The 27845-nt window shown below is 41.4% G+C and overlaps 1 protein-coding gene across 1 annotated transcript in view; it reads left to right on the forward strand.

Moving 5' to 3' along the window:
• Positions 1-27845, forward strand: part of ARAP2 (ArfGAP with RhoGAP domain, ankyrin repeat and PH domain 2) — a 449134-nt gene that overhangs the window by 39878 nt on the left and 381411 nt on the right. The window contains 3 exon segments of the mRNA XM_044276099.1: positions 9255-9325; positions 10631-10942; positions 26749-26818. Of these exon segments, the coding sequence (XP_044132034.1) occupies positions 9255-9325; positions 10631-10942; positions 26749-26818 (453 nt within the window).

Consider the following 27845-nt stretch of genomic DNA (forward strand, 5'->3'; position numbering starts at 1 on the left):
AGTAATTCAGCAGAGAATTATTTCTATTTGGGACAAATATCCCTAGTCTGGGTCACAACTGTGCGTGAATTTAGACTGCAACCATATATACAGAAATTCAGCTGAGAATTCTTTCTATTTGGGACAAAAATCCCTAGTGTGTGTTTCATCTGTGTGTGAATTTAGGCTGCAACCATTATACACAGTAATTCAGCATAAATTTATTTCTATTTGGGACAAATTTAACTAGTTTTGGTCACATCTGTGTGTGAATTTAGGCAGAAACCATATATACAGTTATTCACCAGAGAATTATTTCTATTTGTGACAAATTTCACTAGTTTGGGTGACTTCTGTGCATGAATTTAGTCCGCAGAACACCTACCCCTTGTCAAGGGAGATTTGCACAAGGGGGAACAGTTGCTGGCCTGTTAATTGTGGCCCGCCTTCTCCCTTTTGCCACCACACAGCCTCTTCCAGCCTGTTGCGGTGCTGTGGATCCCTCCCCCTCTGTCCTACTGTCCTCGCTTGGCTTTTCACCTTCCCAGGTTGGGTCAGTGATGTCATCGTCCCCCATCTCCAAATCCACTTGCTCACTCTGGTCATCCTCCTGACTTGTGCTGATGTTGACCTAACAAGACCCTACTTATTGACAACTGTGTCTCATCCCCATCATAAACCAAGTGAAACACTAATTGCCCCCCCCCCCCCCGTCATCTTCTTCTGACTTTGGAGGCTTACAAGTTTGGGAATCAGTGCATAAGATATCCTCATGTCCCTCTTCAGGGAGGGTCAGCTCACCTGCAGGCCCTCACCTACAATTTTTTTGGGGGTCAGTTGACATGGTATATTATTTTCTATGTTTCAGACTTGGAAGGAAACATAATTTGGTTTCCTGCAATAGTGAATCTTTCACGCATGTATTTTTTACAGGATTCTGTTTTTTATATAGTGGCACAGGGGTAAATTTTTCAATGTTTTTTTTTTTTATATGTCAGGCTTGACTCCCTTTTCTCCTCTCTCCTTTGCAGATGCCTTTTCAGGAGATATTAAACCCTTTCGCGTTTGGGGCCTGGAGGAATTACAATTGTATTCCTTTTTTTCATTGTATGTGCCACTTTCCCTAGATCTTTCTTTGGGGTAGACCATAGATTTCCAAGATAGTCATATAGCAGCTTGTAACTGTGGTACAGTTCCATAATGTAAAGAGGCAACAAATGCTGACCGCCATTCCCTGCACTAACTCTGCTATGTGACGCTCTCTGGAACCCAAATGAAAATTACGATTAAAATTGGTCATTCTTTCTCGGTAGCCTGTGCTGACCGGGTCAATTAACTTCTTAGGTGGTCAGATCAGCAAGCCCTTGCTCCTAATGTTTTTGAGGGTCACCAGCAGGCCATCAATGATACATTTTTAAAGGGTGTGTATAATGCCCTCCTTTATGTGTAATAAAGGGTGCATTGTAGTGACAGTTCCTTGCAGTTTTTGGCAGCCCTTTCACTTAGTGTAGGAGTCCCACTACCTGAACAGATGTAGCACCATGTGAATGAGGCACTCCTTTATGTGATATACAGGATGTATCTCTTCTTCCTTGTAATTTTTGGCACTGTAATTTACACTGTATATGCAATTGAATCTACAGGAAAGAATGTTGCCTAACAATTTTTCCTCTAAAAAGAATATTTTTTTTGTGGGGAGGGGTTTTGTCCATTTTTTTTTCGCAGTCTGTTAAAGTGGCTGTAACGGTCGCGTACACACACAGGGGGGAGGGAAGCGACCACTGCTCTCCTCCCTTACCCCTGGCCTACTTGCCTCACAAGACCTAATAACAAGGGGACAACTGGACGGCAATCCCTAGCTTGGACTAAGTGCAGGGAGGACAGACCAGACAAACAACAGAACGTGGGTCAATACCAGGAGACCATAGTCAGGAGAAGCCGGGGTCATAAATACCAGGAGAGTCGTGAAGTACCAAAGGAATCAGCAGAGAATCGTCAGGAGGAAGCTGGGGTCAGAATACCAGGAGAGCAGCAAAAGTACACAAGGAGCAGGCAGAGGATCCTCAGGGATTCAGCAGACGGTAAGTACACCAGGTAAGACAAAATCGCAGGTGGAACCTAAATAACAGGCAACCTGTGGCCAGTAGGCTGCCTGTTAGAATACTGACTAGCCGGGGTCATGTGACGTGGCCAGCATCACATGACTCACCCTGCTGCATAGGCCTGAGTACCGAGTGCCCAGCTCGGTGCTCAGGCTTATCCTGGTTGCTGGGGGAACCGAGGACCCCGGCTGCGCTGAGGAGACGCTATCACCGAGGAGACGAGGGCGCTGCACGCATCCTTGCTCCTGCACAGAGGCGGGGCGCCGTCGGCGCTGTGGGGAGAAAGCGCATCGCCGGCGCCTCCCTTTATGCGGGGCCACCGGACCCAAGACTTCAGGCGATAGTTTCTCAGGATGTTCTGTATGGAAATTTCTAACCAGTCTAGGGGCATGAACCTCCCTAGCTGGTACGCAAGACCTTTCCCATAGCCCTTCCAGTGCACCAGGTACTGTAAAGAACTACGCACTCTCCTGACATTCACAATCTTAGACACCACATACTCCACAGAATCATTAATAAGAATCATCGGAGGTGCAGCTTGCGATGGTACAACAGGTTCAATATATTTTTAAGTAGAGATTTGTGAAATACATCATAAATGTGGAATGACTCAGGCAGTTCCAACCTAAACGATACCGGGTTAATCACCTCTGTAATTTTATATGGCCCTATAAAACGAGAAGCACATTTTATAGAAGCTACCTTGAGCGAGAGATTCTTGGAGTACAACCACACCTTATCTCCAACCTGAAAGTTCACCCTCTTAGAACGTCTCCTATTGGCCTTGATTTTCAGAGTATTCTGAGCCTTTTCTAGGTTCTATTGAACCTGAGCCCAAACTGTGCACAGTTCAGAGGAGACCTTATCCGCCTTGGGGTTGGAGGAGGAGACGAATGACTCAGAAAAAAAAAAAAAGGATGGCACCCATAGTTACAAAAGAACGGGGAGACACCAGCAAAAGTATTAACACGGTTATTCAGAGCAAATTCAGCCAACGGAAGGTATTTAACCCATAATTGCTGGTCATCAGCAACATATGACCTAAGGAATTGTTCCACCGACTGATTGAGGCGTTCAGTCTGCCCATTACTTTCCGGGTGATAGGCGGACGAAAAAGATAATGAAATCCGGCATTTTTGACAGAAAGCCATCCAAAACCTGGACACAAACTGCACACCCCTGTCAGATACAATATTCTCTTGAATACCATGTAAATGTACAATCTGCTTCACAAATATAGACGCCATGGTTTTAGCATTCGGGAGTTTAGGCAGGGGAATAAAATGAACCAGTTTGCTAAACCTATCGACCACTACCCAAACCACAGTCTTTCCCTCCGCAGGCGGCAGGTCATTGATAAAGTCCATCGAGATATGGGACCAGGGTCTTCTGGGAATGGTTAGGGGTCGTAGGTCACCAGCAGGGCGAGTCCTAGGGGTTTTAGACCTAGCACAAACCTTGCAGGCCGACACATAGGACTTGACATCCCTAATTAGAGTAGGCCACCAATATGACCTAGAAACCAGCTCCTTAGTGCCCTCAATACGAAGGATGTCCACAAAAAAGCTGAATCATGATACTCACTGAACAATCCGAGACAAAACTGTACAGGAACAAACAACTTATCTGTTGGGGTGGGTGCCAGGGCCAGATGTTGTTCATCCTTAATGAGAGTCGTGATATCCTGGGTCAAAGCTGCTACGAAGATATTAGCTGGCAGAATGGGTTCAGGTTGTGCATCCATAGGCTGAAACGTACAGAAGCTCTGAGACAATGCTTCAGCCTTCACGTTTCTACTTCCTGGCCTGAAAGTGATGGAAAAATCAAAACATGTAAAAAAACAATACCCATCTGGCTTGACGGGGACTTAACCTCTTAGCATACTCTAGAAACATTAGGTTCTTATGATCAATGACAACAGTGACTCAATGTTTAGCTCCCTCCAGAAAATGCCTACACTCCTCAAACACCCATTTAATGGCCAGCAATTCATGATAACCTATGTCATAGTTTCTCTTGGTGGGGGAAAATTTTCTGGAAAAGAAGGCACAAAGCCTCAGGTTAGTAAGGCTAAAGGGACCTTGTGAGAGGACCGCCCCTGCCCCGTCCTCGGACGCATCTACCTCTACAATAAAAGGTTCCTCCTGATCTGGCTGAATCAGAATGGGAGCGCTACTGAATGCCTTCTTTAGGGTTTCAAATGAAGTTAAGGCCTCAGTAGACCAATCTTCCAAATCCGCCCCTCTCTTAGTGAGATCGGGCAACGGTCTAGCAATTACCCAAAAATTCTTTATGAATTTATAGTAGTAATTGGCAAACCCTAGGAAACGTTATCAGGCCTTTAAGGATGGTCTTACCGATCCCTTAAATGCTAGTACCTTACTAGGATCCATTTTGAAGGCATGAGGAGTCAAACATGACCTAGAAAAAGTATCTCTTGTACGACAAAGACACATTTCTATTGTTTAGCAGATAACTGATTCTCCCTCAAAACCTCCAACACTTGTCTAAGATGAAACACATGAGATTCGAAATCAGGGGAAAAAATAAAAATATCATCAAGGTAGACAATGACAAATTTACCCAAGAACTCCTTGAGAATATAGTTCATGAAGTTTTGGAACACAGCTGGGGCATTGCTGAATCCAAAAGGCATAATCAGATATTTAAAGTGCCCAGCTGGAGTATTGAACGCTGTCTTCCATTTGTCTCCCTCCTGATTCGGATCAAGTTATATGCCCCTTTCAGGTCAATCCTAGAAAACCAGGCTGACCCTAGTACCTGGTTAAACAAATCAGGAATCAATGGGAGGGAGTATGTATTCAGGATGGTAATTTTATTTAATTTCCGGTAATCGATACACGGTCTGAGACCACCATCCTTCTTAACAAAGAAAAACCCTGCCCCCATCGGAGAGACAGAGGGACCATGACCTTGCCTTGCGTATAAATACGCCCCTTAGAAAACCTGGCCCCTTCTACTAATTCTATGGCGCAATCGTAAGGTCTATGGGGTGGTAGAGCCTCCGTTGTCGATGATGAGAACACATCTGTATATTCCTTAATGACTGCCGGTAATATATCGGATTCTACTGAGACCCCAACCTGTACTACAGACAAGCATGAGTCGCACTTAGGTTACCATCTCACCAACTCCCCTCTGGTCCAATCTATAGGGGGGTTGTGTAATTGGAGCCAAGACATCCCCAGTACCACTTCAACTGGTAAGTTCTCCAGGACTAACAGGGAGCATTTCTCAGAGTGACACACCCCCACAGTTATAGAAATCTCTGAGGTACACGACCTTACCGTACCACCCACCAGGGGAGTGGAGTCAATAGCCATGATGTGGATAGGCATAGGTAGAACAAAAATTGGAATACCCAGTCTTATTGCAAACTCACAATCAATAAAGGCCTTACCCAACCACTTGTTTACACCCAGAGATATCGTTATGGGTACTAAAAGCTTACTTTTCGTAATATCAGGGATGTACCTGGTCTTTAGGTTGCCTTGCCTTGGAAAATTTTACATAGGGGATCTTCTTAGGACACTGGTTAATCCAATGGTAAGGATCTCCGCAGTAAAAACAAACTCCACATCTGCGGCGCTGATCCCCTCGGGTCATGCCAACCTGCATGGGTTCTGCCAACCTCCGTCTGGACCACCACCTGAGAAAAGAACTGTCGTTCCTGTAGTCTCTCTCTAACCCGTCGGTCGAGTCGAACAGCTAGGGTCATCGTCTCCTCTAGTGTCTCTGGAAGCTGATAACTCACTAGAAGGTCTTTCAGGTTATCCGACAGACCTGACCTGAACTGACTCTTAAGGGCTGGTTCATTCCAACCTGAGAGAACACACCACCTCCTAAATTGGTTGCAATACTCCTCCGCGGGTTGATCGCCCTGAACCAGTGCCTTAAAAGCGGTCTCATCTACCAGGGACCTGTCCGGTTCATCATACAGGGTACCCAGTGCATGAAAAAAAACTCTACAGATGCTAAACAACTGGCATCAGCCGGTAACGCCCACTCCTGGGGATCACCCTGTAATCGGGAAATGACAATGCCCACGCGTTGACTCTCAGAGCTGGAGGACAAGGAGCGCAATCTCAAATAAAGTTTGCAATTCTCATTAAAAGAATGAAACTTCCTCCGGTCTCCAGAAAAGGGTTCTGGAAGCTTAATCTGCGGCTCCATATGCAGACTGGAGGTGCGAGGAGTGGAAGAGCCTTGTCCTAACTAAAAGGAACAGAGTTTCTCCCCTAGCTCTTGCACCATCTGTGTCAGATTAGAAACGTGATCTGTCAGGGTCACCAGAGGATTCATGATACAGTGGTTTGGTATGGCCTGTTATTCTGTAACGGTAGCGTACACACCACACAAAGAGGGGAGGGAAGTGACCACTGCGCTCCACCCTCATCCCTGTCCCTGCCTACTTGCCTCACAAGTCCTAATTACAGGGGGCAACTGCAATCCCTAGCTTGGAATTGCAGGGAGGACAGACCAGACAAACAACAGAACGTGAACAGACTGAGTCAATACGAGGAGAGCAACAAAGTCCAAATGGAGCAAGCAAAGAATAGTCAGGAGAAGTTGTGATCATAAATACCAGGAGAGTCGTGAAGTACCAAAGAAGTCAGCAGAGGATCGTCAGGAGATAGCTGGGGTCAGAATACCAGGAGAGCAGCAAAAGTACACAAGGAGCAGGCAGAGGATCGTAAGGAATTCAGCAGAAAGTAAGTACGCTAGGTAAGACAAAATCACAGGTGGAACCTAAATAACAGGCAACCTGTGGCCAGCAGGCTGCCTGTTAAAATACTGACTAGCAGGGGTCATATGACGTGGCCAGCGTCACATGACTCACCCTGCTGCATAGGGCTGAGCACCGAGTGCCCAGCTCAGTGCTCAGGCTTATCCTGGTTGCTGGGAACCGAGGATGCCGGCAGAGCTGAGGAGACGTGCGCAGCCGGGTCTGTCCCGCACCCTATCACCTAGGAGACGAGGACGCTGAACACGCCCTCACTCCTGCACAGAAGCTGGCGCCGGCGTGACAGTGGCGTACAACTTGGACAACATGGTTCCCAGCAGCAACATTGGTGTCCAAGATGCATCCAGACATGGTCCCCCTGCTGTTTCTGATCGATTTCAGAGGTGTTTCCATCACTTTCAGACCTTTTCCTATGGTCCAGGCACTCTCCCCTCATCCAAGCAGGGGGTGCCTGGTTGTCTCCCATTGACTTCCATTATACTCAGGTGCTCGGCCAGGCGCACGAATATCGCAATGTGTTCGGACCAAACACCTGAACACCCAAACACTTTGGTGCTTGCTCATCACTACTGTCTACCTGTTTCACCTACTATTCTGATGCTGCCACCTGCCTGATGCCACACAACTGCTGCCAGGTGCTCCTACTGCCACCCACCATCCTCAGCTGGTACTGGCATTGCCCCCCCAACTCACCAATCTGTCACTGGGCCAGTCTGTAGTCTCCACATGCTGCTGCCACCTCACAACTATGTCACTGGGCCACTCTGTAGTCTCGTCGTGTTGCTGCCACCTCACCACTCTGTGGTCTCCTCATTCTGCTGCCACCTCATCACTCTGTGGTCTCCTAATGCTGCTGCCACCTCATCGCTCTGTGATCTCCCCATTCTTCTGCCACCTCCCCAGTTTATCACTGGGCCACTCTGTGGTCTCCTTCTACTGCTGCTACCTCAACACTGTCATCGGGCCACTTTTTGGTCTCCTCATGCTGCTGCTACCTCACCACTCTGTCACTGGGTCACTCTGTGGTCTCTTCATGCTGCTGCCACCTCCCCACTCTGTCATTGAGCCACTCTGTGGACTTCCCATGCTGTTCCCACCCACCCCACTACATGACTGCTCCACTACTTTTCCTTTTTGGCCTGGATGACATCACCATTTATTTTACCCATCTTCTGATCTGTCAGAAGGAAGGAAAAATGAGATGCACAATGGATCCTGTTTATGTAGCAGCTGTAAGGCCTATATGACATGGTCCCTATTTTGCATCAAAATTGGCTTATGATTTGGTAGCCAAAAGTAGGAGTGGGTACAAAACACAGAAGGCAATCAAATATTCAATTCACGCGCCATCTCTGTTTTGGATCCACTGCTGTTCATTTTTTGGCTTTAGCAATACTGATGGATTACTGACCAAATGCTAACTGAGTGAAGGTGGATGCTCAACAGACAGGATCCTTTTTTTGAGGATTATTGTTCTGATGGATCAGAGGAAAGAAAAAAAAAACTGTGACGTCAACACAAACTTACTGCTGACACCCTCTCCACTCGGTCATGGGTGGTCTACTTGTATAAGCGTTTAATAGAACATGTTCTGTAGAAATCTATGTGGAATCAGCTGACGACGTTTAAACGGAGTACGCGCTTTCACGCTATAATAGGATTTTGGGCCTCTGCATGGTTCTTTATACCTGTCGCTAACATTGACATGTAAAGCTGAGTACACAATTATTTGTTCAATTTTGGCCCCATGAAGGGTGCAGTGATTCTAAGAGCTACGCCAGTCATCTGCATGTCATGCTGACTTACAGTATTGTTTTTCTACCACAACAAACTCCCTATACGTGTTTCTGCCGGCCACAGTGTTCTACACCACTATGCAGGCTCTCTGCAGCCAGGAAATAGCTGTTTTTTAACGAGATTTACCACGAAGAAATTCAAATTGAATCAAATCTTTTTCGAAAATTTGGCGAACCGACCAAATCAAATTTTTTTGAAATTTGCTCATCTCTAGTTATTATGAAGTAAATTCTAAATTGCATTATCACAATACAAACTAAGTGTCAATTCACACCATATCTGTGGGACACTATCAATGTATGCGCCAAGAAATTTTCCCGAGTTTCTTGATGGCATAAGTTTTGTCTGGATAAATCCAGTACAGTAAAAAGAGAACACAGTGTAAAGTTTGCCTTTTCTTCCTTATTATTAATTCATTACTGATATCTCAAGCAAGTTAAAGGGGTTTTCTTATTACTCGTGATATAAACAATACTACAACATAAGCTCAGATATTTTTGCCTTGGAATCTACATTTAATATCTGAAGAAGAATACATGTGAACCAAAATAATGTTATTTTATAAGGAATACTTATGGATTTTATAACTGTACATTTAACATGTTTTCTAGGAAAACGCTGGTGATGCATTTTTATTTTCCAGTAACAGTGATGTGAGTGAAAGCATAGCATTCAATACAAGGTAAAAACTAAGTTTCCGTCTAACAATATAAAAAAAGCCTATTGTTAGTCCTATCTACCTAATGTTTATTTCATTGTTAAATACAAGCTATAACATTGACAGTGATATTTATGAGCTTACGTAACATTTATCACAAGCAATTGTAATCATTATCTACCTGAATTTTTTGAGCATACTAACATGATTCATTGCCTAAAGGTTTTACATTTCATAATACAAGTTGTATTCTTGAACTTAACTGTCTGGGCTCCAGCTCTGTGGTATCTGGCTGTGGCGCAGTCCTACTGCAGGGTGAGTGACCGCCCAGCCATTCGATGGATATGCAACTTGTGTTCTGGTCCTATGGAGCACCGAGTCCATGGACTTCTCAGGGTTCTGATCCAGGGACTAAGCGCTTTATTTAAATTACCTGCTGACAATAATCCTTTACTCCTTTGCCAGTGATAGTCATTGACTCCCAAGCTGTGTAAATTTGGATTGCTTCTATTATTTACCTCACCTTGCCTTTGACCATTCTCGTGTTTTGGTACTGCGTTTCTCATCTGGTTCTGACTTTCACTTGTCTATTTAACCCCCCTTGTCTTGAGATTTGGTACAGTATTGTCTGCTTGGTTCCGATCCATTTATGTACAACTCTGTCTCTGTGTTGTACTGTCTGTGTCTGTCTTGCACTTTAGCAGAGTAGGGAAAAGTTGACCAGTTGCGGACTTTCCGCCTAGGGCTTTCACTGCAAGTAGGCAAGGAAAGCGGGCGAGGTTCAAGTTAGGGCTCACAGTCTGTGTATTCCAGCCTACCGTTGTTAAAATTCTCTTTCCCTTTCTTTTAATTCTTTTTAACTCTTCACTATTTCTCCTCCTTCTTATCTTTCTTGACCTTTACCATCTCCTTTACCTTTCTTTTTCCCTTTAATTTCCTCTTCTGACTCTGCTTCTTACTCTTCCATATTCAAATTTTTTTGACGCTTACCTATTTCCCTGTTATTTTTGTATATTACCATGCTTACTTCACTCTCACATCATGTCCTAAAAAATTGGGTTGTAAAAAAAGTTTTTATATTAACAATATGTGGCTTCATCAACAATGAATCAGAGAGAAACACATTAAGAGGATACAGTATCCAAGGGCACTAATCTCACCAACTAATGTAATCACTTGCGTAAAGGTGCAGTTACCCCGTGTGCACAATCCCATTTAATACTCGTGGTCTGAAGAATCTTATAGTCTTCAAAACATAATTTATTCTGCTAAGAACATGATTACTTCTGTATATCACAATTCTATTTCTAATACTTTTTTTTTAAACAGTAAGCAACCCTCTTCTGAGAGGAATACAGATTTATCACTGCAAGGAAGTTCAGAGGAGTCAATATATTCAACATTGGAGGATAGCAATATTCGCTTGGGTTTAAAAATATTGTCCACTGAGGAAACACAAAGACGATCATTCCAAGATACCATGCTACAAAATGTTGACTTAAGTCATCTGCAATCAACAACTCAAAATCCGAATTCATTGTCATCCCAAGAAGAGGTCTCAATCACACCATATGCATGCTTCTATGAGTCATATAAAGCATTGAATAAAGCTGGCTGGTTAGAGAAACTTTCCCCACACAGGTGAGTTTTGTTTTCTTTTACTTCGAACATACTTTAAAATCCAACAATAGCAAGACCAGTGGTATAGAAAAGGGAGAGCAGAGCTAGCAGATGCATCCAAGCTCTGGTGTATGTAGTGGTTAAAATGCTACTCTACTATTGAAAAATAACATTATTATAAGTGATAGGTTAAAGGTTCTGTCTCAGATTTTGCTAAATTAACTATAAATGCCTCCATTTTCTTTTCTTGTTAGCTGTTTAAACTCTACCTATGATCATTTTTTAGTTACAGTACATGGGTTTCTGAGATAGATTAAAAAACCACAGTATATTATTTCAATATTAAAGGGGATCTGTCAGCATGAATAAGAATTTTTATTCTGCCAGGTTCTGCTCCTGCAAGTGCTCAGCTACTTCACGGCCCCTCCCCTCTAATGTGAATGACAGCTGCAGCATTCAACCAGGAGACAACTACAGCTGTCACTCAGAGTAGAGAGGAGCGGCTGTGAAGCAGCTTAATGTAGAGAGTACTCCACAGTGAAGACCCTCCTCTTGGGCACTTGCAGAAGCAGAACCTGGCAGAATAAAAAATTCATATTCACACAACTCATGATAAAATTAGCTGCACAGAAATGTATTTTTGTCTTGCTCTCCTCAGCTTCTGCATGTCAGCAGTTTAGCCCAGTCGAGACTGCTGACAGATTCCATTTGAGTCTTGCTAGACTTTTCCTTATATATCAACTAGAAGTTGGATACTTGGGCAAGCAGTTGGCAGAAAATATTCTATAGACCGATGAATGAATGTTCTTAGCAATTGATGAAGTATGTGGTTCAACACTGCCAGTATCACTTGTTTCTTGTACAGTATATTTCTTTTAGAGTAACACTTGATTATCTCTGTTGCTCCTCGTATTTTCACTGCTACAGAGAAAGCTATTTGAGGTGACCACCCCAAAAAATGGTGAAGTGTCTAATGATGAAGATAACCAGTCTAGTTAGTATTAAAACTTGTACTATGGAATCAAATTGAGATAAATGGGTAGTCTTGCAGAAGTTTGGTTTTGATATAGCAATTAGGGTTGAGCGAACCCGAACTGTTTGTACCGAACTTTAGGATTTTTGAACCCCCGACCCGAACATTTCAGTAAAAGTTCTGGTTCGGTGTTCGGTGCTTTCTTGGCTTTTTGCCAATCAACAAGTGTTTAACTCTGTGCCCTTAGAAGCCATCACAGCCATGCCTACTTGTGTGGGTGCAGGGCACAATTTTTTTATTCTACCCTGAGCCCAGTGACCGAAAAAAAAAATAACTTTTATAAGTCAGTTAGGTGGGCGGCGGCGGCGGCCATTTTCTGCAAGCTCAGTGCACCAGCACTGCATCTGAGCTTTTGGCACATTGAAATCCAAGCTTTAAAAACTGCACAAATAATCTGTTTGTAAAAAAATCCATTTTTTTGGGCAATTTACAACATCTGGTGCATTTTCAGGCTTAATCAGTGTGCAATTTAAGCTAGAAATACAGCCATTTTTTTTAAAACACACTTTTTTGCCCAAAAACTATTTTTTTCCAGATCTGCAAGTGTTAAATTAAGTTTAATATATACAGCTTTCACATTCTGTTGCCAAAAAAAACACTTTTTTGCCAATATACAACATCTGGATTAGTGAGTATGCAATTTAAGCTAGAAATACAGCCATTATTTTCTGGGTTTTTAAAAACACACGTTTTTTTGCCAAAAACACTATTTTCCAGATCTGCAAGTGTTAAATTCAAGTTTAATATATACAGATTTCATATTCTGTTACAAAAAAAACACTTTTTTGGCAATATACAACATCTGGATTAGTAAGTGTGCAATTTAAGCTAGAAGTACAGCCATCATTTTCTGGATTTTTAAAAACACACTTTTTTTGCCAGATTCCACTAATTTTCTGGCCTTGCAGCATCAGCACGTTTGAAATTCCAGGGTTATATACTGCTGTCATATTCAGTTATTAAACTAACACCCTTTTGGGCAAAAAAAAATTTAGTTGGCAGCCTTTTCTTCTTTTCTTCAGATATCATTGTGAGATACACTCTATAAATACAGGGGTTCTATTCAGGTATTTAAAATACCGCCATTTGGTGCACAAATCTTTAATTGCGGCCTAGTGTGGGTCTGGCCATGTGATATACACCCTGTATATACAGGGCTTATATTCGTCTATTAATAAAACACCCATTTTGGGGCAAAATACACAATTGTTGCGCCCTTACATCATCAAGACGTTTGAAATTCCCTTTAAATACAGGTGTTTTATTCAGGTATTTGAAATACAGCCATTTTTGGCAAACAAATTTAATTGAGGCCTAGTCTGGTTCAGGGCGTGTGAGATACACCCTTTAAATACAGTGGTTTTAATCAGATATTTGAAATACAGCCATTTTTGGCAAACAAATTTAATTGAGGCCTAGTCTGGTTCAGGGCGTGTGAGATGCACCCTGTACATAATGTCGTTCTATTCTACTATTAATTAAAAACCCATTTAGGGCAAGATCCTAAATTAGAGAAATTTGAGCGTCAAATAAGGGACATGGCCCAGGTCGTGGTGCTGCTGGTGGAGCTCCTGTTGCAGGGAGAGGACGTGGTCGATCTGTGCCAGCTACATGCACAAGTGAAACTCCTTCCTCAGGTGCGAGTAGGCGACAGATCCGGCAGCGGTATTTGGTCAGGCCTAATGCGGCTCTACGAATGGTGAGGCCTGAACAAGTGCAGGCGATAGTAAATTGGGTTGCTAACAGTTGCTCCAGTTCCTTCACATTGTCTCCCACCCAGTCTCATGCTGAAAGACCACAGTTGGCACCTGCAGCTGATGTCCATCAGTCTTTCACCTCACCCCCTTGCAAATCAGCCAAGCAGTCTGAGCCCCAAGTCATGCAGCAGTCTCTTCTGCTTTTTGATGACTCTGTTAGCAGGGTTTCGCAGATCCATCCACCTAGCCCTGCCCCAGAAGTGGAAGAGATTGAGTGCACCGATGCCTAACCACTTATCTTTCAAGATGAGTACATGGGAGGACCATCACAGCACGTGCCAACTGCTGGGGGCTTTTGAAAGTGTGCAGACCGACCAGGAGGGCAGGGGTGAAGACTGGGTCGAAGATGATGTGGAGAGGATGTGGCACAGGAGGAGGAGAAGGAAGAGGGATCATTTCGTAGGATTTTCGGCCAGTCATTCACAAGTGGCTCCGAGGATGGGTTCCTGCACCCACAAATGCCAGGCACACAATTGTCAAGCCAGGGCACAATTCTGGAGGATGATGAGGTGGAGGATGAGGAGGAGGAGATGGAGGAGGAGGAACTATGTTCATAGCAGGGTGGCACCCAGACTAGCTCATGGCCATGACTGGTGCGTGGTTGGGGGGATACAGAGGATACAGGCGATACACCTCCTACAGAGTACAGCTTTTCGTTGCCTCTGGGCAGCCTGGCACACATGAGCGATTACATGCTGCAGTGTCTCCGCAATGACCGTCGAGTTGCCCACATTATAACTTGTGCTGATTACTATGTGGTCACGCTACTGGATCCCCGTTACAAGGACAACGTACCGTCCTTAATTCCGTCACTGGAGCGTGATCACAAGATGTGCGAGTACAAGCGCACACTGGTAGACGGGCTGCTGGTGGCATTCCTACCTGACAGCGGGGGCACAGTGGAAGCACAAGGCGAAGGCAGAGGACGAGGAAGAGGTCGCCAACGCAGCTGGGGCACCACCAGCACCTCAGAAGGCAGGATTAGCATGGCCGAAATGTGGAAAAGCTTTGTCGGCATGCCACAACAACCAGCACCACCAGCTGATATGGAACGTCTTAGCAGGAGGCAGCATTTCACCAACATGGTGGAGCAGTAGGTGTGCACCCGCCTACACGTACTAAATGACGGGTCTGCCCCATTCAACTTCTGGGTCTCCAAATTGGGCACATGGCCTGAGCTTGCCCTTTACGCCTTGGAGGTGCTGGCCTGCCCTGCAGCCAGTGTATTATCTGAACGTGTGTTTAGCACTGCAGGGGGTGTCATCACAGACAAGCACAGCCGTCTGTCTACAGCCAATGTGGAGAAGCTCACGTTCATTAAAATGAACCAGGCATGGATCCCACAGGACTTGTCCTTACCTTGTGCAGAATAGTTATGTATACCGTCACTAACCAGCCATTGTTATACTGCAGTGCAATTCTTGTATTTTGGATATTTTACACTCTTTTGGAGTGTACCCTAATTTTAAAAAATACAATTAAAACCAAAAACCTGTGTAGGCTACCTCATCCTCCTCCACCACCGCTTCCACCTACACCCCTACGTCCACCGCATCCTCAAACTTCGACTCCATATGGAACTCCACCTTATAAATCAAATTTTTTATTTTTTATTTGTTCGTATTTTATTTTATGTCATTTCATTACTTTGTCAGTTACATTTTTGGGTGAAATTAACAAATTTTTGGGTGTGTAGTACCACTGCTATACCTAGTAGACAGGTTAAATAAATAAATAATTGTCAGTTACATTTTCCGGTGAAATTCACCAATCTTTGGGTGTGATGTACTACTGCTGTACCTAGTAGACAGGTAAAAAAATAAAATAAAAATTGTCAGTTACATTTTTCCGGTGAATTATTTTGGGTGTGATGTACCACTGCTATACCTAGTAGACCGAAGGTATGCCGAAACGCGCCTCGGGGTAACGCCATCCCAGGCATTTAGGTCTCTGTTACTTTTGGTGAGTCCGTGCTATCTCCATCTATACTCATGGCTTGTCACATATAGTCAGGATACGGCTTCAGTGGTGTATACAGCAGCTCTTTGCTGCGTCACATTGTATAATACCTTCTGGGGACACTACCTGCTATTAAGTAGCTACATTGTTCGGCAATTTTGCTGTGATGTTTTTGTACTAAGACTCGCTTTTTATTAAATCATTGTGTATGTCATTGTGACGTTTATATATTCAGATTCTGTATTGCTGGGATGGTGTTTTTGCTCCTTATCCCCCCCTTTTTATGGTATTTATTATCAATTGATTTTGTAACTAATAAAGTATACTATTTTTCATTATTGGACATCTATGAGCTTCAGTTCTCTCGTTTTTTTCTTGTACCAAAAAAAGCTTGTCCAGTTACATACAAATTTTGGGAAGTCTGTTTATATAGCCGCACTACTGTAGTGTATATTTATCTGGCAATTGACACCCATGGTTGTTTTTGTTGTTTTTCACTGCTATACCGAGTAGACAGGTAAAAAAAAAAATTACAAAATTGTCAGTTACATTTTCCGGTAAAATTCACAAATTTTTGGGTGTGATGTACTACTGCTATACCTAATAGACAGGTAAAAAAATAAAAATAAATTGTCAGTTATATTTTCATTTGAAATTCAACAATTTTTGGGTGTGAAATACCACTGCTATACCTAGTAGGCAGGTTAAAAAAAAAAAAAAACTTACATTTTCCAGTGAGATTCACCAATTTTTGGATGTGCTGTACCACTGCTATACCTAGTAGACCGATAAAAAAATTTAAATTGTCATTTACATTTTCTGGTGAAATTAACCAATTTTTGGGTGTGATGTACTACTGCTATACCGAGTAGACAGGTAAAAAAAATAAGAATTTGTCTGTTAAATTTTTTGCTGAAATTCACCAATTTTTGGGTGTAATATACCCCTCCTCTACCTAGTTGACAGCTTAATAAATTTCTATAATTTTTCTTTAACATTTTCGTGTGACAATAAACAAATTTTTTCTGTCATAGACCCCTGCTCTACCAAGTAGATAGGTTAATACATTTCACAAATTTTTCTGTTACATTCTTAGGTTGACATTATACAATTTCAAACGTGAATAAACCCCTGCTCTGCATAGGTGACAGGGAATAAAATTTAAGAAATTCTTATTTAATTGATGCACACCACCTCCTTTGATTCAATGCTTAAACTTTAACAAGTTGTACCACATTTGCGCTTCAATACTTTGTCCCACATTTCCGCTTTACTCTTTTGGCCCACATTTGGGCTTCTGTAACTTGTACCACATTTGCGCTTTAACAGCTTTTCCCACATTTCCGCTTTACTCTTCTGGCCCACATTTGGGCTTCTGTAATTTGTAAAAAAAAATTGCCTCAATAATTTCTCCCATAATTCTGCTTTACTCTTCTGGCCAACATTTGTGCTTCTGTAATTTGTGCAAAATTTTAACCTCAATAATTTTTCCCATAATTCCGCTTTACTCTTCTGGCCCACATTTGGGCTTCTGTAATTTGTCCAAAATTTTAACCTCAATAATTTTTCCCATAATTCCACTTTACTCTTCTAACCCACATTTGGGCTTGTGTAATTTGTCCCACATTTGGAATTTAACAGCTTTTACCACATTTCCGCTCGATCCCAAAAAAAATTATAAATTTATCTCCCTTAAATTTGGTCTCTTTTTCTCACGCTACCTCTCCGACGTGGAACCCTGATTTGCCGATAACCATGATCAACATGGTAGGCTCAGAAGAGAACATCGAAAATTGATAGAGAAGATATCCAAATGGATGGTGGATGTCACTGGGGCACCTCTACATAGGTCACATGAACATAAATTTAAAAAAATCGTCAATTACATTGTCAGGTGATATTTTTCAAATTTAGCTGGATAGAAACCCCTGCTCTGCATAGTTGACAGGAAATAAAATTTAATAAATTCTTCAGTAATTAATGCACGCCACATCCTTTAATTCAATGCTTAAACTTTAAAAAGCTGTCACACTTTTATGCTTTAATAATTTGTTCCATAATTCAACTCTATAATTTGAAATTTGAAAAAAAAATTAGGATGTGGTCTCTCTTTCTCACGCTCCCTCTCCGGCGTGGAACCCTGATTCCCCTCTACCCGTGATCACCATGGTAGGCGCAGAAAAGAACATCGAAAGTTGATAGAGCAGATATTAAATTGGATCGTGAACATCACGGGGATGTGCGACATGGTGGGGCAGTAATTTTGCACACGCCTACACGAACTGACTGACGGGTCAGCCCCTGCAACTTCTTGGTCTCCAAATTGGGCACATGGCCTGAGCTTGCTCTTTACCCCTTGGAGGGGCTGGCCTGCCCTGCAGCCAGTGTGTTGTCTGAACGTGTGTTTAGCACGACTGCAGGGGGTTATCACAGGTTACATTTCCCAATGTTTTGTAGTGTACACTAATTAAAAATTGCCAAAAAGCAGTGTAAAGCTACCTCCTCCTCCACCGCCGCTTCCACTTACACCGCCACATCCACCGCCTCCTCAACCTCCTACTCCATATGGACTTCTTCCTCATAGATCAAGATTTTTTTATTTTTATGTATTTTATGTTATTTAAAGTCATTTCCCTATCCACATATGTTTGCAGAGCACTTGCCATGTTATTAACCACATTTTGATGTTATTTGAAGCCCTCTAGCCCTTTCCATGACATTTTTACAGCCATTTTAGTGCTCAAAAGTTCGGGTCACCATTGACTCCAATGGGGTTCGGGTTCGGGGTCAAGTTCAGGTTAAGTTCGGATCCCGAACTCAAACTTTTTTCCGAAGTTCGGCCGAACCCGTCGAACCTGAACATCCAGGTGTCCGCTCAACTCTAGAAGCAATATTAGAGAAACCCATGGTAGAGTATATATATAATACACAACATTGTGCACCTTAAAAATGGACTCGATTGAAGTCTGATGGGATGAAGACTGAGCCTCTTGTCCTTAATCTGTACCATGAGTCTTAGTTCAAATACTGTATATAATGATAATATTACTGTATCTACCCTGCTGCGAGGTGAACTTGAGGGAGCAGAATTATATTGAGATATTCCTCTTTTACAAACACTGGCAGCTGAGAGTACATGGGAACAGCACAATATAGCTTCATAAACCTTCATGGGAATCCTGCTGTAATTTAAGTATACCTATGGGAACTTGGCATGGTATTTTTTTCCAACAAATCTAGGACAACAATGACTCCAAGCACATGGTAGAACAAATGCTGGACTAAGAGCTAAAAGTAATATTATGGAGTGGCCTAATAAATGTCAAATATATGTCTAATTATTTAGCAGGATAGAATTGAAAAAGCTTTAAAAGTAATGAAAAATGCATTCCTAAGCTCAAAAGAGACTGAAGCAGCATTACATGTGGTTTTGAAACTAAATATTTAAAGTGTACCTGTACCAAAAAAAAAAAAAAACACAAACACTTTTGATATGTCATTGCAATGGGTTTCTAGAACCGAGACCTCCACTGATGGCTAACATGAAGAGACAGAAGCTGTCTCTCCTCACTGTTTAAGATGGGCTCAATAGAAAACATATGATCCTATCTCCAGTGCATCATCATCATCAGTGATGAGGAAAGCACTCAAACAGAGCACTGTCTATCTCCTCATATTAGCGGTCATCAGAGGTCTTAGCACTCACAATTATTATTCCATTTTGTTGACCTAAGGTAAATTACACCCTGGTGCTCAGTATGAAGATCCATGACCCGATTCACTTGATATGCTTCTATATAACCTCTGCATAAACACCTTAATAGCTGGCTTCGGGCAAAGGGGCATGACTTTATATTTAACTAGCTGAAGGACCTGGCTTCGCTCGGGTATATTTAATCTATTTAATTTAATGTTTGTGTGTGTCGTTAAAAGATATCAACACTATCCACTATAAGTGACTTCTGTTTCAATAGTTTTTATTGGTTTAGTATCAATAAAAGATAATAGAGGACAATAAAATGCAGTTCCACCTGCATAAGTGACTTCTACAGCACCCCGTCTCCAAAAAAGTGACCTCCACAGCCCCAACTCCTTAACACTGACCCCCCCCCCCCACAGTGCCCCATCCCTTGAAATTGGACCTCTACAGCAGCTCACCCCCTTAACTTTGACCTTTACAGCAGCCTTCCCCTTTAACAGTGACTTTCACAGCATACAACTCCCTTGACAGTGACCTCCACAGGGGCCTGCCCCCTTAAAAGTGGCCTTTACTGGATCGGGGGCGTGTCCTTTTGAACAGCTCACTCTAAGACAGCAGCACTGTACTGTCTAAGTGTGAGCTGCAGGGAGAAAGTCACCCTCTCTCCCATCCCTGCAGCTGACAGAAGTAGATTTTTATCTTCATTTTTTCAAACCCTGTAGGCTGAGGAATGGGAAGGGCGTGGTCTAACCAGATAGGGGCATGGCTTAGTGGGACCTAGAAGTTGATTTTTAACTTCATTTTTTCAATCTCAGTCGACTAAAGAGTGGGAGGGGGCATGGCCTAAACAGATCGGGGGAGTGTCCTTTTGAACAGCTCACTCTAAGACAGCAGCACTGTTCTGTCTGAGTGTGAGCTGCAGGGAGAAAGTCAACCTCCCTCCCACCCCTGCAGCTGACAGAAGTTGATTTTTTAAATCCCTGTCAGCTCAGGAGTGGGGGGGGGGGGGCTAACCAGATCAGGGAGGGACGTGGCTTAGTGGTACCTGGGGGTAGGGTTTTAAGTATTTTGAGGGTGGACACATTGTGGCAGGGGGCGTGTCTGGGCTTCTTTCTGCAAGGGTGACGCCCCTCTGGGGGCACCTTACTGGCTCATTTGCATACAAAATAAACTGGATTTTCAGAGAAAACATCTATTGCTGGAACAAAGGGACCTCTTGAAATAAGGTGCTAAGTGCTATTAGGCCATGGCTTTACTGCAATAGCAATTATCTTGGTGACAGATTTCTTTTAAAGCTCTCCTACAGCAGTGAAGATAAATGGCTGGGTTGTTATGGAAACCTGGAGTAAAACTGTGTATGTGGAGACTGGAGGACCTGCAAGCTTCTATTGGCTGATAAGGGTCATGTGATCAAGCTTCTATTGGCTAATGCATTTTTTTGGGGCTTTCTCAGGAACAGTACATCCTAGAGAGCTTGTCTAAAACCTTCCAAGACACCTGATATACCTGTGTGCCAAATTTCATGATTGTAAATCCGACTGTGCGGATTCCTTTAGCGGACATAGACATACACTCAGCTTTATATATTAGATGTTTGTACCAAAATTGATACACAATTCTGGTGTCTAATTCGGTCAGAGATAACAAAGGGGGTCATTTATTAAGCTGAAATACGCCAATATTAGGCATATTTCAGGTGCAGATTGGGACACAACAGCTATTTGCGTACAGATGAGGAAAATAATCATATACAGGTCCTTCTCAAAAAATTAGCATATTGTGATAAAGTTCATTATTTTCTGTAATGTACTGATAAACATTAGACTTTCATATATTTTAGATTCATTACACACCAACTGAAGTAGTTCAAGCCTTTTATTGTTTTAATATTGATGATTTTGGCATACAGCTCATGAAAACCCAAATTTCCTATCTCAAAAAATTAGCATATCATGAAAAGGTTCTCTAAACGAGCTATTAACCTAATCATCTGAATCAACTAATTAACTCTAAACACCTGCAAAAGATTCCTGAGGCTTTTAAAAACTCCCAGCCTGGTTCATTACTCAAAACCGCAATCATGGGTAAGACTGCCGACCTGACTGCTGTCCAGAAGGCCATCATTGACACCCTCAAGCAAGAGGGTAAGACACAGAAAGAAATTTCTGAACGAATAGGCTGTTCCCAGAGTGCTGTATCAAGGCACCTCAGTGGGAAGTCTGTGGGAAGGAAAAAGTGTGGCAGAAAACGCTGCACAACGAGAAGAGGTGACCGGACCCTGAGGAAGATTGTGGAGAAGGACCGATTCCAGACCTTGGGGGACCTGCGGAAGCAGTGGACTGAGTCTGGAGTAAAAACATCCAGAGCCACCGTGTACAGGCGTGTGCAGGAAATGGGCTACAGGTGCCGCATTCCCCAGGTCAAGCCACTTTTGAACCAGAAACAGCGGCAGAAGCGCCTGACCTGGGCTACAGAGAAGCAGCACTGGACTGTTGCATGTCATTCGGAAATCAAGGTGCCAGAGTCTGGAGGAAGACTGGGGAGAGGGAAATGCCAAAATGCCTGAAGTCCAGTGTCAAGTACCCACAGTCAGTGATGGTCTGGGGTGCCATGTCAGCTGCTGGTGTTGGTCCACTGTGTTATCAAGGGCAGGGTCAATGCAGCTAGCTATCAGGAGATTTTGGAGCACTTCATGCTTCCATCTGCTGAAAAGCTTTATGGAGATGAAGATTTCATTTTTCAGCACGATCTGGCACCTGCTCACAGTGCCAAAACCACTGGTAAATGGTTTACTGACAATGGTATTACTGTGCTCAATTGGCCTGCCAACTCTCCTGACCTGAACCCCATAGAGAATCTGTGGGATATTGGGAAGAGAAAGTTGAGAGACGCAAGACCCAACACTCTGGATGAGCTTAGGCCGCTATCGAAGCATCCTGGGCCTCCATAACACCTCAGCAGTGCCACAGGCTGATTGCCTCCATGCCACGCCGCATTGAAGCAGTCATTTCTGCAAAATGATTCCCGACCAAGTATTGAGTGCATAACTGAACATAATTATTTGAAAGTTGACTTTTTTTGTATTAAAAACACTTTTCTTTTATTGGTCGGATGAAATATGCTAATTTTTTGAGATAGGAAATTTGAGTTTTCATGAGCTGTATGCCAAAATCATCAATATTAAAACAATAAAAGGCTTGAACTACTTCAGTTGGTGTGTAATGAATCTAAAATATATGAAAGTCTAATGTTTATCAGTACATTACAGAAAATAATGAACTTTATCACAATATGCTAATTTTTTGAGAAGGACCTGTATAGCTTTTCCAATAATTTGTCCATAGACAATATTATATTATGACTGTATCAATTTTTACCCTTTAAAATTGGTATGCAATTATAAGAGACATGACTGTTTTAACTACAATTGTTTTAGCTTCAATGTACCATTCATAGTGGCAGCCACAGATGTTCTATACAGTGCTGTCACAGATGCACTTATATACTTGCGCACTACATGAAAGCACCTGTGCACATGCTCACTACATATGGACACAGTCATACAAATGTTTCATAGTTGGATGCTCTCAATTAATTCATAACATACATGGGTGTATTTATCCACATGCTTACAACATACATGGACAACCTCATGCAAATATTATTCACACAAACTGAAAAAAATGGCATGGTGTTAAACAAGCAGAAAATGCTCAAACCCATATGCAGTTGAGCATATATATACAGGGGAGCGAATCTTGCACTTGTGGCCCGTTGCTAATTGCGATCCCCAGCAAAAATGCATACAGTGGAGTATGCCTGCAGCGGCCCACAAGTACCACAATAAACATCCTACACAAGATAGCAATTATGTGGATGTGATAACCAATATAACAATATAATAATATTTGCAAAGACAGGTGCACTCTGCCGTCTTACTAAACCCTAAAACTGATGTTAAAATTGAGAGATTAGCCAACATATCCTACTATGGAGGACATAGTAGTGATTTATAATTTTCCTCTTCATGTAAGATAGTTTATGTTATGCGATAAATCGGCAATTAAATATGCGAGTGAATCGCGTCGCATAAGGGCTGTATGCTATTGGGTTGGCTTGGTCGAATAGACGAAGATAGAGAATATAGCGCTATATTCGCTATATTCGACATTCAACAATTCTACCAAGCCAACAGTTACTTACAGTTGGCTTGGTAGAATTGTCGAATATAGCAAATATAGCGCTATATTCTCTATCTTCATCTATTAGACCAAGCCAACCCAATCGCATACAGCCCTTATGTGACCCAATTCCCTTGCATATGTAATTGCCTATTTGTCGCAAAACATAAACTATCCTACGTAAAGAGGGAAATATAAATCAATAACGATTCTCATTACTGATTTATAATTTTCCTCTTTATGTACAGCACTATATTAGCTAAATTGCAGTCTATATGTGTATATTACGAATATTCGGTATATTGCTATAACTTTGATTTTTAGAATATTACGAATATTTTAAAAAAAGTTATTGCAATATAGCGAATATTCATAATATACACATATAGACTGCAATTTAGCTAATATAGTGCTATAATCTTTTTTTATAGTCTAATTTTTTTGTCTCTTCTGAACTTAATTTTTGGAAAAAATTGACACTATAAAAAAAATACTACAGCACTATATTAGTTAAATTGCAGTCTATATGTGTATATTACGAATATTCGCTATATTGCTATAACTTTGTTTTTTTGAATTTTCGTAATATTCTAAAAATCAAAGTTATAGCAATATAGCGAATATTCGTAATATACACATATAGACTGCAATTTAGCTAATATAGTGCTGTAGTATTTTTTTTATAGTGTCAATTTTTAAAAAAAATTAAGTTCAGAAGAGACAAAAAAAATTGACTATAAAAAAGATTATAGCACTATATTAGCTAAATTGAAGTCTATATGTGCATTTTACGAATATTCGATACATTGCTATAACTTTGTATTTTAGAATATTCGTAATATTCTAAAAAACAAAGTTATAGCAATACAGCGAATATTCGTAAAATACACATATTAACCAACCAATATGAAAGTTGCCTTATACAGTTTAAAGAAAATCACAATACGCAAAAAATTGAATCGCATATTATTCAAGATAAATAGAATAATGACGAATATTTGATTTCGACGAATATAAGACGAATATTCAATCGAATATTCAATCAACTCCCGCTCATCACTACTTGTCTTCCTCGTTGCCCTGTAGCTTCTCTGGCTGCTCCTGCTCCTCCTCGTTTGTCACCTGTGTGTAAAAACTACCCATTTTGCTACCATATGCTTGTGCTTCAATGTCCTCCTCCTCCTCCTTCTCCTCTTCCTCCAGTTCAGGCTGAGGACACAGTGGAGGATGAGGAGGTAGAGGCGGACATTGTCACAGGGCCAACGGTGTGACAACGTGGAGGCAGAAGCGGCGTCACCTGGCCAAGTTGCTGGTGTGGCTGGGCAGGAACCACATTTACCCAGTGGGCCATAAAAGACATATGGCCTTAGTTAAAGCTACCGACCAATTTTTCCTAAAAAGGCTGTATCACAAACAAATTTCACCACTGAATGGCTAATCAACGTAATTCAGTTCATACAGAAGAAAGTCTACAATCACCCATCAATTCTCCCCATAAAGGCTGTTTCACAAGAAAATTTCAGCAAATAAATTGTTAATCAACGTAATTTGATTCATACAGAAGAAAGTCTACAATCACCCATCAATTTTCCCCATAAATGCTGTTTCACAAAAAAATTTCACCAATGAATGGCTAATCGACGAAATTCGGTTCATACAGAAGAAAGTCTACAATCACCCATCAATTTTCCTGTATTCTTTTTCCTATTAATAGACCCCCAAAAAACTATATAACAATCATAATTCACTAAAGAACGGCTAATAGGATGTACGTATCTATCCTATTAATACACCCTGTAAATTACTGTACTACAATGGAACTTCACCTCTGAAGACAAATATTTTTTTTTCTGCCATTAATACACACTAGAAAAGGGCTATAATTATCTCACTTCAACACACAATGGCTAATAAGTCCTTTTTCTTTTCCCCCACTAATACATGACAAAAAGGGCTTTAGAACATATAACTGCACCACTGAAAGGGGAAAAATATTTTTATTTTGCCACTATTACACGACAAAAAGGGCTTTAGAACATATAACTGCACCGCTGAATGGCAAATATATTTTTCTTTTCCCACTAATATAAGCCAAAAAGGGCTTTAGAACAGATAACTGCACTGCTGAATGGCAAATATATTTTTCTTTTCCCACTAATATAAGCCAAAAAGGGCTTTAGAACATATAACTGTACCACTGAACGGCAAATATATTTTTCTTTTGCCACTAATACACAACAAAAAAGGGCTTTAGAAAATATAACTGCACCTATGAATGACAAATGTATTTTTCTTTTGCCTCTATTACACGACAAAAATGGCTTTAAAACATATAACAGCACCGCTTAATGGCAAATATATTTTTCTTTTGCCACTAATAAACAAAAAAAAAAGGCTTTAGAACATATAACTGCACCTCTGAATGGAAATTAATTTTTCTTTTGCCACTATTACACCACAAAAGGCTTTAGAACATATAACTGCACCACTGAACGGCAAATAAGACGTAAAAATATTTCCTTGTAATAAACCTTGTCAATGGCTGTATCAAATAACACTTGCACCCCAATAACAGGAATCGTTTGCTGGAATTACAGAGCTGTTTAATGGCAATTTGGATCCCCATCCCCAGATTTGACCTATTACCCAGGATGTAACCTCCCCTACTGAACCCTATTCTACATAAATGCTGTGGAATGATTCCTCCCTATCATTTCCCTACACCTTGAATAATCTTGCCCTGAACTTGAACATCTTTTTTTAGCACAATTAAGTATTTTTTAGCACTGTCCCTAGCACCTGCTGATGTCTCTCCCTGCACTAAGTACACTGGAAAATGGCAGAATCCAAGATGGCTGAGGCTATTTATATGGCTGTAACATCACAGGGCTGGCTGCTGATTGGCTGCATGCATGGCATTATGGTGATCCCGCCTTCCCAGAGCTCCAAATCCTGGCACGTGCAACAGCCATCTTAGGAAAAAATGTGATTCGTTGCCAAGAAGAGTGAGGAAATTCAGATTCGGTGCAAACCAAATTTTTCCTGAAATTCGGATCGAATTCCACTTAGTGAACTTTGATTCGCTCATCTCTAATAGACATGAAAGAGATATGATAAGCTGAGATATTGTATGGTAGTGACTGTAACATTTCAATATACATTGGTTGGTGACAATGCTATATTTTTATTTTAATCAGTAGTCGAATGTTTCAGAAAAGGTGGATAAAAGTGGATGGACATCATCTTTCTTACTACCATAATGACAGGGTAAGTTATTTATCAAACCTTATGTACTTACATTTAATAATACATATTAGAAGCATTGTTCTTTCTGGGATGAGTACATTGGTAGCCTCATAATAGGCTATCAATTTCAAATCAGTGTAAGTTTCCCTGTGTATTAGGATTATCTGTTTTTGTAGCTCAGGTAAATTGAAGATTTTTTTCTGGAGATCCACTTACCATCCATGCATGTCTACTTTCAATTGCACCGTAAACTCTGTTATCGTTAATAGGATATAGTAGGTAGATAACCCTAATGACAAAGAGTCAATAAAAAAAAAATATTCTTATCCTAAAATTGACAACTTTAAGCTTAAAAGCATCTTAGAAAAATTAAGAATTGACATATGCCCCATTTTAGTGGCATTAATTACACTGATCGTTTGGCCATTTCGTTTAAAGCAAGTTACATTCAAGATTTGGAAGGCACTATGCTTACAAATTAGATCAAGCGAGCACCAGATGTTGGATAAAGGATGAATTTGACACACAGTAGCCATTAATGAAAATTGGTAGTTGGAAGATAAAGATATTAGGAAGGGAAAAGAAAAGTAAGGAAAATTGGCAGTTTGGGAATAAATCAATGGGTGGAGATTGAATTAGTCTAACGGAATTGGATTCAAAAGTAAAAGTGCAAAAGGATTTCTTTTTATAGCACTCAATGTATCAGAAAAGCAACGGCCACAGATCTTACTGCACGTAAACTAGCAGCATTATCCGAAGGTGCAAACATTTATGCAATTAGTTCTCTTGCCACAAACCACAACTTATGGCCATGAACCTACAGAAGCCTTTGATATAATATAAGAATAGTTATATAATATGCTGTATATACTTTGATACTAGGAAATGAGAAAGGACACATTTGACAATAATAAGGGCTGGATCTTGGCTATGGAAGTAAATAGGGGATGTGCATATTTGCACTATATGTAACTTCATTTTATTTTTATCTAAAGTCAGTATTGAAAGATACCATTAATATAGTTTTCCGAGCTTTAAATACTGATGA

Source organism: Bufo gargarizans, chromosome 1 (genome assembly GCF_014858855.1).
Source record: "Bufo gargarizans isolate SCDJY-AF-19 chromosome 1, ASM1485885v1, whole genome shotgun sequence".
Classification (NCBI taxonomy): Eukaryota; Metazoa; Chordata; class Amphibia; order Anura; family Bufonidae; genus Bufo; species Bufo gargarizans.